Source organism: Saccopteryx bilineata, chromosome 3 (assembly GCF_036850765.1).
Source record: "Saccopteryx bilineata isolate mSacBil1 chromosome 3, mSacBil1_pri_phased_curated, whole genome shotgun sequence".
Classification (NCBI taxonomy): Eukaryota; Metazoa; Chordata; class Mammalia; order Chiroptera; family Emballonuridae; genus Saccopteryx; species Saccopteryx bilineata.
The window spans coordinates 150,864,243-150,877,298 of record NC_089492.1 but is presented as its reverse complement, the minus strand read 5'-3'; the positions used below and the strand labels follow the sequence as shown (position 1 = coordinate 150,877,298).

General features: G+C 56.4%; 1 protein-coding gene across 6 annotated transcripts; it reads left to right on the top strand.

Annotated features, from left to right (window-relative positions):
- The first annotated feature begins 2,110 nt into the window (after positions 1 to 2,110).
- Positions 2,111 to 12,179, top strand: SEMA4C (semaphorin 4C). 6 transcript variants are annotated; one of them, XM_066267776.1, is made up of 15 exons: positions 2,111 to 2,249; positions 4,587 to 4,732; positions 6,546 to 6,694; positions 7,042 to 7,104; positions 7,279 to 7,377; positions 7,467 to 7,563; positions 7,683 to 7,799; positions 7,902 to 8,053; positions 8,151 to 8,326; positions 8,625 to 8,769; positions 8,867 to 9,089; positions 9,183 to 9,295; positions 10,048 to 10,205; positions 10,294 to 10,364; positions 10,491 to 12,179. In XM_066267776.1, the coding sequence occupies exons 2-15, from the start codon at positions 4,630 to 4,632 to the stop codon at positions 11,321 to 11,323; spliced, it is 2,499 nt and encodes an 832-aa protein (XP_066123873.1). In that variant the 5' UTR covers positions 2,111 to 2,249; positions 4,587 to 4,629; the 3' UTR covers positions 11,324 to 12,179. The 6 variants fall into 6 exon arrangements, with proteins under 6 accessions (XP_066123873.1, XP_066123868.1, XP_066123871.1 ...); XM_066267771.1 differs by lacking the exon at positions 2,111 to 2,249 and adding an exon at positions 2,569 to 2,706; XM_066267774.1 differs by lacking the exon at positions 2,111 to 2,249 and adding an exon at positions 2,574 to 2,706 and having other exon boundaries at positions 4,590 to 4,732.
- The last annotated feature ends 877 nt before the right edge of the window (positions 12,180 to 13,056 follow it).

Genomic DNA, 13,056 nt, shown 5'->3' with positions numbered 1-13,056 from the left:
TGTGGGGAGAGAGGAGTCTTGCTTTTCAGGTATTACTCCTGGCACACCTCTAGGGGCCAGGCTGAGCTGCCAATGGACCCTGAGTAAACCTCAGAGGGCATGCAGTACTGCTTTCTATCTTTCCTTGACTTGGCCACAAGCAGTTGAATAAGTGGGGCAATTAACAGTGTCAGAGCCTGAGGCTGAGGAGGGGCACCTTCCATAGAATATGCCAGACAGGCCTCAGGGAGGTAGATGGGTACAGGAGCCTTTTTTCAGCAGGGGTGTGTGTGTATGATTTTTCTTCTTAATTTAAGCTCCAGAAATCCTCATTTTCAACCAGTTGTGCTTATATTAAAAAAGTATGAAGCCCTGGCCAGATAGCTAGGTTGGTTAAAACGTCGACCCAAAGCACAGAGGTTGCCAGTTTGATCCCCGGTCACAGCACATACAGGAACAGATCAATGTTCCTCTTTCTCTCCCCCCCCCCTCTTTCCCTCCCTCCCTTCCTTCTCTGGCTAAAATCAATCAATAAATAAAATCAATCAATAAATAAAATATATATATTTTAAAAAGTATGAATCATGAGAAGTAGTCATGCAGGAAACTTTATCCCCTGCCCACCCGCCCATGGAAAAGGCCAATACTGGAAATAAACAGCACCCAGCAGGAAGTGGATGCAGGTGGAAAGGGTGCAGGGAGCTGAGCCTTATTTTTGGGGAGCCTTTCAAAGTAAAGGGCTTTGGCGTCTGTTATCAGAACACAGAAGCCTGCCTTGAGGTATGGAACCACCTGCCAGTGAAACCGAACCACCTTTTGAAACTTTCCACTGGGGCCATTTTGCTGGTGGAGCCAGGAGCTCAAGTCTCTGCCTGGTAACCGTCACACCTAGAGGGTGGGGGTGGGGGGAGGGCTGGAAAGAAAGAAAAATAGCAGGAAATGAAGCATTTGGGGACTAAAAGTTGTCCGGATCCACTGTGACTTAGAGGAAAGACAGATTGGGAGTCCAGGGCTTAATTTAATATTCTGACCTTGTTAATATGTATCTATGTAACTTTGGGCAGATCTCTCTGAGGCTCATTTTATCTACAAAATGGCGGGGGGGTACCCTACTTTTACAAAAGTGGTTCGAAGAGTAGAGTGAAAGAAAACATAGTAGAGGCAGGTTGCAAAGTCTACAACACAGAACAAAGGTGAGAAAATCTGCATGTCAGGTCACCAGCACCTAAACAGATGTGACGTTCCTGGGGCCACACACTTCCCCTCCCTCCCTGTCTGCTGAGGCAGAGAGCCTACTGCCCACCCCATGCTAATAGTTATTTGCTGGCTTGCTCACTATCTCCAGTATTTCCAAGGCCACAGCTGTTCTCTGGTGGAATAGAGCAGGGAAATGTGGCTTTGGCGGGTGCCTGAGAATGGGCCTTTATATGCATCAGCAAAGACCCAGTTGTTACTGAATCCAAACCCAGCTGCCTCCCCAGTTATCTCCACTACTTTTCTGGTCTCTGCTCTTCAGATGCCAAGTTTTAACCCAGAACAAAAGCTTCTGTCCGGGCTAATTTATAATCCAGATCTGCTGATGGGGCCCTAAAAGTGTCCCACCCCTGCACGCTGCAATGGCTTTAAAGCAACCAACCAAGCCTCCAGTCCTGTCTCTTCATCTTTGCTCTAGCCCTGGCCAAGTGGTGGCATCTATCTCCCGGTATTGCCCTATCTGGGGTTCCTCTGTCCACCTTCCCAGTTTGGAGGACCAGTTGGCAACGACACCCAGCAGCACCCAAGAGACCAGAGCTACCAGTTACTTCTGGGAGCGGCTGTGGGCGGAGACGGTCAGTTCTGAAGGTGGTAGATCATTTGCAGCGTGGCTGCCCTGAGCCCCTTTCATCTGAGCATCCGGGCTCGTGTCACTTGTTATTCAGCCTACCAGTGGCACCAGAAGGAGTCATTACCTGGGGGTAGGTCCTGCGCGCCCTCGGGGTAGAGGGTGGTCATAGGGCAAGGGCGCCGAGTGGGTCTCTGTGCCGGTAGAGCGAAGCGCAAGCACAGTGTCTCCCTCCGCAGGCAGGGTCTTCCTGGCTGGGGAGGCCCGTGCAGTTTGATTGCCGGGACCAGGGGGCGTTGAGCCCAAAAGGCAGACCACTCTGGTCTTTCCTGAGAAGCCGGGTTTCCCCTGCACCCCTCTCTCGGACACTCGTCCCAAGGTCCCTTTTGGAGCCCGGCCGCCCAGCTCGGGGTGGGTTTGGGGAGACACTTCGGAAAGACAAGGCCGGGTGAGTCCCCTTACCCCCGACAATGCCCAGAGTCCCTCCCCCACCCCACCTCTCGACGCGGTGGTGCATCCACGACTCCCAGGTGCCGGGCAGTGGGGCAGGGGCAGGCGCAGAGACTGGGGGCCGAAACACACGGCGCGAAGCGAAGGCCAGGGGGCCACAGACCCCTCCAGGAAGGTCCTTTGGGGCCGGTCCTTTCGGGCCCGTTCCTGGCCTCGGTTCGAACTCCCCCCTCCCCCGCCTGACGTCAGGGGAGGAGAGGAGGGGCGGCCGTAAGAGAAAGAGCCGGCGCCCGCCGCGGTGGCGCGGAGAGCCCGAGCTAGGGGCGCCGAGCGGAGCCTGGACTAAGGGGCGGTGGCAGAGGCGCGGCAAAGGAGGCGGGCGCGTGGGCGGGGGAGGACCTGGGTCGCAGCTGAACGTGAGGGCGGCGCCCAGGGATTCCAGGCTCAAGGAGAAGGTGAGTGAAGCCAGGGTTGCGCGGGGCCGAAGCCTGGGGCGCCGCTTTGTCCCCCGACTCGGCAGAGTCCGCTTCACGAGCAAGGGACAGGGTTTGGGGGGGGGGCAGGAAAGTGGAGAACAGCTGTCCGCTCGAGATCCTTCCTACGCTGCCTGCGAGGGTGCAGAACGCGGGGCAGAATGCCCGCTGCCAGAGGGTCTTGGAGGCGCGGACTGGTCCAGGGAACGGGGCTAAGAGAAGGGTTCCCTCGTGCTGTCGGGTGCGCGGCTGGGATCCTCCCCAGGCCCCGGCCTCTCCCCAGTTCCCCCACCCCCGACGGAAAGTTTGGGGCGGGCTTGGACTGTGGCCGATGTTGTGGGATCGGATTTCCCCGCCGTGGCCCCCAGCCTGTTCCGCCCGGGAGGCGGAGCGTCCTGTAAAGCCAGCTCCCGAGCTTAGCCTGCCACCCTGTCCCCGCCTGGAGCGCTCAGTCTGCAGCCGCCGTTTGGGGTGGGCAAGGGTGAGGGGCCGCCGCCGGGACCCCGCGCCCTGGCACCCACTTCGGGGCCGCTCGATTTCCTCGCCCTGGGAGGAGCTGGTGGTGGGGGCACCGCTGTGCGGGCACATTCGAGCGCGCCGGGTAGTCCGGCCGGGCTTGGGGTAAGGGGCAGCAGGAGGGCTAGGGAGTGTAGGGGACCGGCAGGGCGAGCGTGTCCCCAGTCTCCCGCCCTGTCCACGCTGGGTCCTGGGCCGACAGGGGGCGTGTGCAGGCCGGGCTCTGCCACACTCCCTGCGCTGCTGCTTTGTTTGCATTCAAATCCCGGAGCTGGGGGAGGGGTGGGGGCAGGGACAGGGTCTTTGCGGGGACCCTTTGTTTTGGGGTGAGCAGGTCCCCGGCTGTATCTCTGTGCCCAGCCTTAAAGACCTGGAGTGCCGGAAATGAATCCAGATGGCTTGGCCGGGTGGGGGGCGCGATCCCTGAGTGGGAGGGCTCGTCAGACCCAGCGCGGGCCGCCCCCCCCCCCCCCGCGGTTTATTGGGAGCCCCCTCGTGCCCCTGCCCGGGCCGTTTCTCCCCTCCCCGCCCTGTCTGAGGGAACCGCCCGGGGGTCCTGGATCGGACCAGCCCTGCTCCTGTCCCGCCGCCCCCAGCCCGATAGCCAGTGTCCCCCGCAGGCCATTTGAGGAACGGAGGAGGCGCTGGTCACTTCCACGCCCATCCCTTCCACTTCCTGCCTCCCTTCTTGGGCAACAAAGGGCCTCGGGAAGCGGGGCCTCTTCAGCCCCCGGCCTGCTTAAGCCCTTTTGGTGTAGAGCTGGGTTTAGGGCTGCCTGGCTATTGTCTGAGCTGGGGGAAGGGAGAGGCTGGGGCAGGACCCCCACGCCTAATGCATCAAGTTCCCCCACCGCCCACCAACCAGATGCCCCCTCACCCTGCTAAGGGGTTCACCTCCCAGAACTAGGTCTTGGGCTGGCTGGAGCCCCGGTAGAATCAAGTTCTGCTTCCAGGGGTTATTTTAAGAAATCATCGAGAATCTGTCAGTCCTGCCTGTGTGGGGGAGGGTTACCCTTTTTATTTTCTTAAAACAACTTCCTTTTGAGGAGAGGGAGTTGGGAAGGGCCTAGAGGCCAGAAGAGTTTTCTTGTAGTGCCCACTACCCCAGCTAATTCAGCTCCTCCCCTTAAGAGAGACCCCATGGTCCTTTGGATGTGTGAGCATTAGGGCCAGGTATGAGGGGACTAGGTGTGTGCTTCAAGAACAGGGGCAAGGAGGTATTGTGGAGCTCCTGAGGAGACCTGATCAGGTCTTCTGTCCTGTCAGTGCCTCCTGCATGCGCCTGTGTGGGCCCCCTTCCGGTCTGTTGCTCTGGCTGTGATTCTGACCCTTTTCTTTTACTCTAGCAGGGCAGCTGGCCTGGAATTTAGAACCTGGTCATCGTGTGCCATGGCCCCACACTGGGCTGTCTGGCTGCTAGGGTTGTGGGGCCTTTGTATTGGAGCTGAGGTGTGGTGGAACCTGGTGCCCCGGAAGACAGTATCTTCTGGGGGTGAGTGCCTGAAGTTGGAGGAAACAGACGAGTTTGGGTGGAGGGGACAGGAGGGGTTGTTGGGGAAAGACATATGCTAAGAAATTGCCTCTTAGAATGTGCCCACTTTATTCTGCTGTCAGGCTCAAGGCCCACCTATGCATATGACCTAGCTTTCTAAGATGTGTAACTGAGGGCCCCAGCAGCCCCTGTTATGCGAGGGAGAAGGACCATTCTGCATCAGTCTCACAGCCTGAGCCAGCATAAGCATAAAAGCCAAGGGTGCCTCCCCCCTCCAAGTGTTTCTAGCTCTTTGCCCCAGGATCCTCTTTATCAACAATAGACCCCCTCTGCTCTCCTGTCTTGCCATCTGGTGGGCCAAGATGGGTGTGTATGTGTCCGTGCTCACGGGGGGACAGCAGACCTGATAGCTCTCACTATGGACATACACACGTGTACGAAGAGGTGATGTCAGGTGTTTGTATCATCCCTGCCCCCTGGGGACCTGGGATGAGCTCACCTCCCACAGGCTGCACTCAGGTACTAATGAAGCCCTTTTCCAGCCTGGGCCTGGGCCCATCTTTGGCTCCAAAGACTAAGCTGTTTTAGGGGGACCCTGAGGACAGGTCAGCAGCTATTTTGGGAGCCAATGTAGGGACCCTGTGACTATATGAATGTCTTGTTGCCCTGCATAGTGAATGGCAGCAAGGCTTCCGAGCTCCCAGGCTCTAGCCCCATCTCTGGTCCCAGCCTCTGGTTTCCCTTGCCCTTGTACCAGTAGCCTGGATGTGTTTGAATGGAGTAGGGGGTTCCCTAAGAAAAGCACTGTGTCCTGCTCTGCTGGGTTAGGGGCCGGGGTCTGGCTGGACTGTGATATATATATAGGCAGTGGGCTGCTGAGCAAAGGAGGAAGAGGCCACTGAGGAAGGAAGCTGGGAAGGAAAACTGCCCAGCTCTGCAGCCAGAGGTGCTGCTGACCCAGAGTGAGAGCCATGAGTCGGATGGTTTCCGCTGGCCGAGATATCCTTCCTCCTCACAGCTTAGATTTGCCTCCTCCCAGGCTGGGAAAGGCCAAGCAGACCCGTAGGAGCTATCAGCCAGGTGGCAGTTCAGGAAATGCCCTTTATTGCCAGTCAGGGGGCTGGGCTGCATTGCTTGTTGGGTGATAGCCCTAATGTGGGGAACAAAGACAAGACAAGTGGGCCCGGGAGACCAGTGTATGAAGCAGTGATTTTTTTATTTTTATTTTTCTTATTTTTTTCATTTTTTTATTTTTATTTTTATTCATTCATTTTTAGAGAGGAGAGAGAGGGGGAGAGAGAAAGAGACAGAGAGAGGGAGAGGAGAGAGAGACAGAGAGAGAGAAGGGGGGAGGAGCTGGAAGCATCAACTCCCATATGTGCCTTGACCAGGCAAGCCCAGGGTTTCGAACCAGCGACCTCAGCATTTCCAAGTCGACGCTTTACCCACTGCGCCACCACAGGTCAGGCCTGGAGCAGTGATTTTTAATCTTTTTCATCTCATGATACACATAAACTAACTACAAAAATTTTACGGTACTCCAAAAAAATATATTTTTTGCAGATCTGATAAAAATAGGTATTATTTTGATTCATTCACACTGGATGGCTATTGTGTTGGCTGTTGTCATTTTTTTATATGGCAGACTAAGGGGAGAGGTCAGTCCCCCAACTAAATAGTCAGGTGTTGCATGTTTTAAAAATTCTCGTGGCACACGGGTTGAAAATTGCTGGTATAGAGGAAGACTGATTGGGGGTGGGGGGCTGGAACCCCAGGAAAGCCCGCCCTACTCACTCCTATCTTGTCCCTGCAGAACTGGCCACAGTGGTACGGCGGTTCTCCCAAACAGGCATACAGGACTTTCTGACACTGACCCTGACTGAGCAGACTGGGCTCCTGTACGTGGGGGCCCGGGAGGCCCTGTTTGCCTTCAGCGTGGAGGCTCTGGAGCTACAAGGAGTGGTGAGAGGTGGGGGAGTGGGAGGCACACTGGTGGGTGACAGGCAGGACCCCAGGGGTTTCTCTTGGTCAGGCTGCCGCTCAACCCAGCTGGCCCACCCCCACCCCCTCGGGAATCTTGCTGGGTCTGCAAGGCCACGTTTGGCAGTGGGCACAAGGTTGTCTTCCTCTCTGTAGTACTTACTGGGTTCTGCTGTCGTGGGGCCGTTTGGGGCCTATGCTGAACTAAGATCCCAAGGAGTGAGGACCATGTACTGTCACTTAATGTCCCCATGTGGCTGCCACAGGCCATGCTTGGGCACTTACTCTGTACCTGTGATGATGCTTATGTGCCCCCTCCCTGTCCTCAGATCTCATGGGAGGCTCCTGTGGAGAAGAAGACTGAGTGTATCCAGAAAGGGAAAAATAACCAGGTGGGTGCTTGGGACAAACTGAGAACAGGACTCTGCCTCCCTTTGGCTGGGCCTCATGGCTCATGTTCTGCCCAGGGCTCCCTTTGTCCCAGTATGGGGCTGGATCCTGATCTCAGTGTTTGTATCCCCATTCTCAGGCCCTCATCTTTTAACTGGATCCATTTTTCTTCCCAGACGGAGTGTCTCAACTTCATCCGCTTTCTACAGCCATACAACGCGTCCCACCTGTACGTGTGTGGTACCTACGCCTTCCAGCCCAAGTGCACCTACATCGTGAGTGCTGTGCTCCCCCTCTGCCCTCCTTGTGTTGCTCTGGATGCCGGGTCATCTGCATCTCACTCTCTGTTTCTTCCCTGCCCCAGGACATGGTCACCTTCACCTTGGAGCATGGAGCCTTCGAGGATGGAAAGGGGAAGTGCCCCTATGACCCAGCTAAGGGCCACACTGGCCTTCTTGTGGGTGAGTGGCCGGCCCCACTGTAGGCTGGGGTGTTCCCCAGGACTTATTTCTATCCAGGACCATATGGCCTGAGTGTATCTTCACTTCTTTTTGGCCTGGCTGATCTTCTGTCTCCATAGATGGCGAACTGTACTCAGCCACACTCAACAACTTCCTGGGCACAGAGCCCGTTATCCTACGTAACATGGGGCCCCACCACCCCATGAAGACAGAGTACCTGGTCTTCTGGCTCAATGGTGAGCCCCGAGAAGCCCTGAAGAGCTGGTGTGGGGACCAGGGGAGCTTTGGAGGGGGGAAGAACCACTAGAGCCTTGCTAAGCATCCTCCCCTTCCCTTAGAGCCTCATTTTGTCGGCTCTGCCTACGTCCCAGAGAGTGTGGGGAGCTTCACAGGGGACGACGACAAGGTCTACTTCTTCTTCAGTGAGCGGGCGTTGGAGTACAGCTGCTACATGGAGCAGGTGGTGGCCCGTGTGGCCCGAGTCTGCAAGGTACAGAAGTCTGTGGTGGTGATCACACAGAAGTCTGTGGCGGGATCCCTGCTGGCTGGGCCAGGCTTACCACCAGTGTCCCCTTGTCATCTGCCAGGGAGACTTGGGGGGTGCACGGACCCTGCAGAGGAAGTGGACCACCTTCCTGAAGGCACAGCTGGTGTGCTCGGCCCCTAATCGTCAGCTCTACCTCAACCAGCTACAGGCACTGCACACTTTGCAGGACACCTCCTGGCACAACACCACCTTCTTTGCAGTTTTTCGGGCACACTGGTAAGCTGACCAGGAATCCTTGGGGTGGGAGGAGCAGGTCATTAAGTTAGGAGTGATATAGTGCAGACCTCTGGGTAGGTCCAGCTGGCTAATTTTCTGGTTGTCAAGGAGGGTGTTGGGCATGTGCTTCCAGTGGGAGATGGGCCAGTGCCCTGGCCCTGGTGGCACTTGAGCTACCATTACATTGTGCATGTCCATCACCACTTCGTACTGAGCCCTGCCTTCCCCCTGTATGCCCTGAGCTGGAGTAAAGTGGGCGCCAAGCCTGACCTTTGAGGCCTCTCCCTTACTGTGACAGGGGCGATGTGGACCTGTCAGCAGTTTGCGAGTACCGGTTGGAAGATATCCAGAGGGTGTTCGAGGGTCCCTACAAGGAGTACCGTGAGCAGTCCCAGAAGTGGGGCCGCTATACTGACCCAGTACCCAGCCCACGACCAGGCTCGGTGAGTCATCTAGGAAAAGGTGCATTGCTGCCCTCAGCTCTAGTGCCATTCCCATAGGCTGACCGCTCTCCCCCCAACCCCACCCCCCACCCCCCAGTGCATCAACGACTGGCACCGTCACCATGGCTATACCAGTTCTCTGGAGCTGCCTGACAACACCCTCAACTTCATCAAGAAACACCCGCTGATGGAAGAACAGGTCAGGCCTCACTTGGGCCGACCCCTGCTTGTAAAGAAGAACACCAACTTCACCCACCTGGTGGCTGACCGGGTCACGGGGCTTGATGGAGCCTCCTATACAGTGCTGTTCATTGGCACAGGTAGACACGTGGGCATGTCAGCCTGGCTACTGGAGGCTGGCTAAAGGCCTATGTGCCCTCTTGTTGACATCTGTCCTTCCCTAACCCCCATAGGAGACGGCTGGCTACTTAAGGCAGTAAGCCTGGGGCCCTGGGTCCACATGATCGAGGAGCTGCAGGTATTTGACCAGGAGCCCATGAAAAGCCTGATTCTGTCCCGGAGCAAGGTAATAATCAGGCCTCACCCACAGCTGTTTCTCTACTTTCCCTAGTCTTATGCTTGGCCCATTCAGGTCTGGGAGGCACTCAGGCACACCTTACTTGGCTTAGGGTGAATTCCAGGAAGTCAGAGTTCTTAATGGATCCTGTGCTCCTAGGTCCAGTATATGGCCAGGTCCCTGTGTGGCAGCATTGTCCCCCACAGTCCCGACCCCCATGCCTTCCCACTTCCCTGAGGTACTGTTGGCATCTGACCCTCTTCTAACCTGTTGCACCCTAACCTTTCCCTTGCTTGCCTTTTACCAACTATTTTGGCTCAAACTGTTCCCAGAACATGAAATAATGGCAGAAAGTAAGTCTGTGGTTGAAGAAACAGGTTGGCAATCACCATGCAAACAGGAAAACACCTTATGCTATGCTGGTACTATTTTGAGGGCTGACGAGCCTTGCGGAAAACATACTTCCTGCATTATTTATACTGCACTGGAGCTGTTGATGCGTGTGTGTGTATCTATGTGGGTGATTATACTCATTCCCACAGGGCTGCTGTTCCTTCCTAAAAAGGTCACATCTATAAGGTGCTTAGGATGGTATCTGGCTTGTAAGCCCTCTATGGGTTCTTTGGTCCTTAGATTTCCATCCTTAGCTCTCCTTCCTTTTGGCTCCTTTTGCTCTGTGCTCCCTCCAGGAGTCCCAGCTGTGTCCAGGCTGTGTCTGGGCCTGGCTGACCCTCCTCCTATGCCCACTGCTTCTCTCGCAGAAGCTGGTGTTTGCAGGTTCCCACTCACAGCTGGTTCAGCTGCCCCTGGCTGACTGCATGAAGTATCGTTCCTGTGCAGACTGCATCCTCGCTCGGGACCCCTACTGTGCCTGGAGTGTCAATACCAGCCGCTGTGTGGCTGTCGCTGGCCACTCTAGGTGAGCAGGGCTCTGCTCCTGTTGGGACCAGGAGGGCAGGGCAAGTGGTTGGCACTGGGATGCTGATAGACCCTGCTTTCCCAACCAGGTCCCTGCTGATCCAGCAAGTGACAATCTCAGACACCTCAGGCATATGTAACTTCCGTGGCAGTAAGAAAGGTGAGCTGTCTTTTGTCTTCCTCCAAGTGGTATAGGCCCTGGGCCAGGGCTGGAATGTCTGCACCTCACCTTGGCCCTGGGTTTCCTGCACTAACTCTGCTCCCTCTCCTTTCCCGGCCACTGCAGCCAGGCTCACGCCCAAAAACATCACAGTGGTGGTGGGCACAGATCTGGTGCTGCCCTGCCGCCTGTCTTCCAACCTCGCCCATGCCCGATGGACCTTTGCGGGCCGGGACCTACCTGCAGAACAGCCTGGTTCCTTCCTCTATGATGCTCGACTACAGGCCCTGCTTGTGATGGCCGCCCAGCCTCGCCATGCTGGGGCCTACCACTGCTTTTCGGAGGAGCAGGGGGCACGGCTGGCTGCCGAAGGCTACCTGGTTGCTGTGGTGGCAGGCCCTTCATTGACCCTGGAGGCCCGGGCACCCTTGGAAAACCTGGGGTTGGTGTGGCTGGCAGTGGTGGCCCTGGGGGCCGTGTGCCTGGTGCTGCTGCTGCTCGTTTTGTCATTGCGCCGTCGGCTGCGGGAGGAGCTGGAGAAAGGTGCTAAGGCAGCAGAGAGGACCCTGGTGTACCCTCTGGAGCTTCCCAAGGAGCCCACCAGTCCTCCTTTCCGCCCTGGCCCCGAGACTGATGAGAAACTCTGGGACCCTGTTGGCTACTACTATTCAGATGGCTCTCTCAAGATTGTGCCTGGACACGCCCGGTGCCAGCCTGGGGCTGGGCCCCCTTCCCCGCCTCCTGGCATCCCTGGCCAGCCCCTGCCATCCCCAACTCGGCTTCATCTGGGGGGTGGGCGGAACTCAAATGCCAATGGTTACGTGCGCTTACAGCTAGGCGGAGAGGACCACGGTGAGGGGCTTGGGCATCCTCTGCCTGAGCTGGCAGATGAACTGAGGCGCAAACTACATCAGCGTCAGCCTCTGCCAGACTCCAACCCCGAGGAGTCCTCAGTATGAGGGACGCCCATCACATCAGCGGGGCATTCTGGGAGCCGAGACTCCTACATTTGCACAGGCACCAGCTACCTCAGGGACATGGCGCGGGCACCTGCTCAACTGGGACAGACCCTGCCAAGCACCTGCTCGCCCATGAGGACCTGCTCTACTCAGCATGGGCACTGCCACTTGGTGTGGCTCACCAAGGCACTAGCCGCCCAGAAGGCATATTCCTCCTCTCTGTGAGGGGCTGTGAATCACGGACACGTGGGACCCCAGCAGCCAAAACTTCAAGACAGATTGGAGAAATGGGTGTGTTTGTGTATGTGTGTGTGCGTGCACGTGGGTGTGTTTGTGTGACACAGTCTTCCTGTTTCTGTGAAGTCTTCCCTTGGCTTGGGGTCCTTCTGGTGAGTAATTGGAGCTATGAAGGGGAAGGGGTTGATCACTTTGTTTTTCTTACCCCCAACTGTCCCCAGGGAGGGGCAGGGATGTACATATGGGAGTGGGCTGGGCTGGGTGCTGCACCCCTGGGGGGAGTGCAGGGCTCTGGGGTGGGCCTAGTCCTGCTCTTAGGGTTGTGAATGTTTTCAGGGTTTGGGGGAGGGAGTGGAGCCTCCTGTGTGTTTGGGGGGAAGGGTGGGAGGGGCCTCCCACTTGGCCCTGGGTTCAGTGGTATTTTATACTTGTCCTGCCTTACAGGACTGGGAGAGGTGTGGGGGGAGGGGAGAGAGGTTAGGCATGCTGTGGATATGCATATCCTCTCCCAGCCCTGGAGGAGGGATCTTAACAGTGTAACTTATTGTGTCTCCACGTATTTATTTGTTGTAAATATTTGAGTATTTTTATATTGACAAATAAAATGGAGAAAATGAAACTTATTGGAATGAGACATGAGCTAAAACTTGGGTGCCAGGAGGCAAGGGTTGAGTCAGACCAGACCACCCCACCTCCCATAGTTCTGGGGCAGCTGAGCCTTCTGTGGTCCCCATCTGCCTGTGCCCTTCTGGCAGGCGACAGTCCAGACTCCAGTGTTTCCCCACGGTGGTGGCTGTGGGGCTGGGAACCAGACCAGGACCAAGGCCTATTGGGAGCCAGCCTTGGCTTCTGGCCAAAAGGATAAGTCAGGGAGTTGGGAGTCAAAGTAGGAGAGGAACTGACTTCCCAGAACTCTGGGAAGGGGAACTGGGAGTGAGGGTGGAAGGAGGGGAACTTCCTGGAAGCAGTTTAAGGGTGTGTGTACTGGCTGTGAGCCTGGGGCTCCCAACTAAATTAGGGGGAGGAAAGGTTATTTCAGCCTTCTACTCTTCAGGCATGCTTCAGCTTCATGGAACCTAAAACTTTACCCAGGGCCACCTAGCACGCACCAAGCCACTGTCCTATGGAAGGAGTGGTCTCGGCACAATATTTTTAAGAAAGACAAGCCAGCCTGGATTGTGTAAATTGCCCACAAATAGGCAGTGGAGGTTAAGTGTCCTGTACACGTGACTAGTGTGGTGGTCTGCTGTGGCCAGAACAGGCTGCAGCCCCAAGTGTCCTGGCTGTAAAAGACCCGCTGGGATCTGCAAAGTATTGACGTGGGAAGCCTGATTCCGGGAACTAGGCGGCCACTGTGGGATAGGGGGTTCCACACAACTCAAGGCCCTGTCCCTGACCTCGGGCTTAGTTGCTCCTGGTGGCACCTGCCTACCACGGGTTTCAAGAAATTATTTTTTTTAAATGGGCCAGAAGAGCATGAGGAGTTAGAATGTCGT

What these genes read in the sequence shown, in the direction of transcription:
- SEMA4C (XM_066267776.1), top strand. Translation starts at nt 4,630, where the DNA reads ATGGCCCCACACTGGGCTGTCTGGCTGCTAGGGTTGTGGGGCCTTTGT. An exon ending in GAAGACAGTATCTTCTGGGG is followed by an intron (nt 4,733 to 6,545) that starts GTGAGTGCCTGA and finishes TTGTCCCTGCAG; the next exon opens with AACTGGCCACAGTGGTACGG. An exon ending in AGTGCTGTTCATTGGCACAG is followed by an intron (nt 9,090 to 9,182) that starts GTAGACACGTGG and finishes TAACCCCCATAG; the next exon opens with GAGACGGCTGGCTACTTAAG.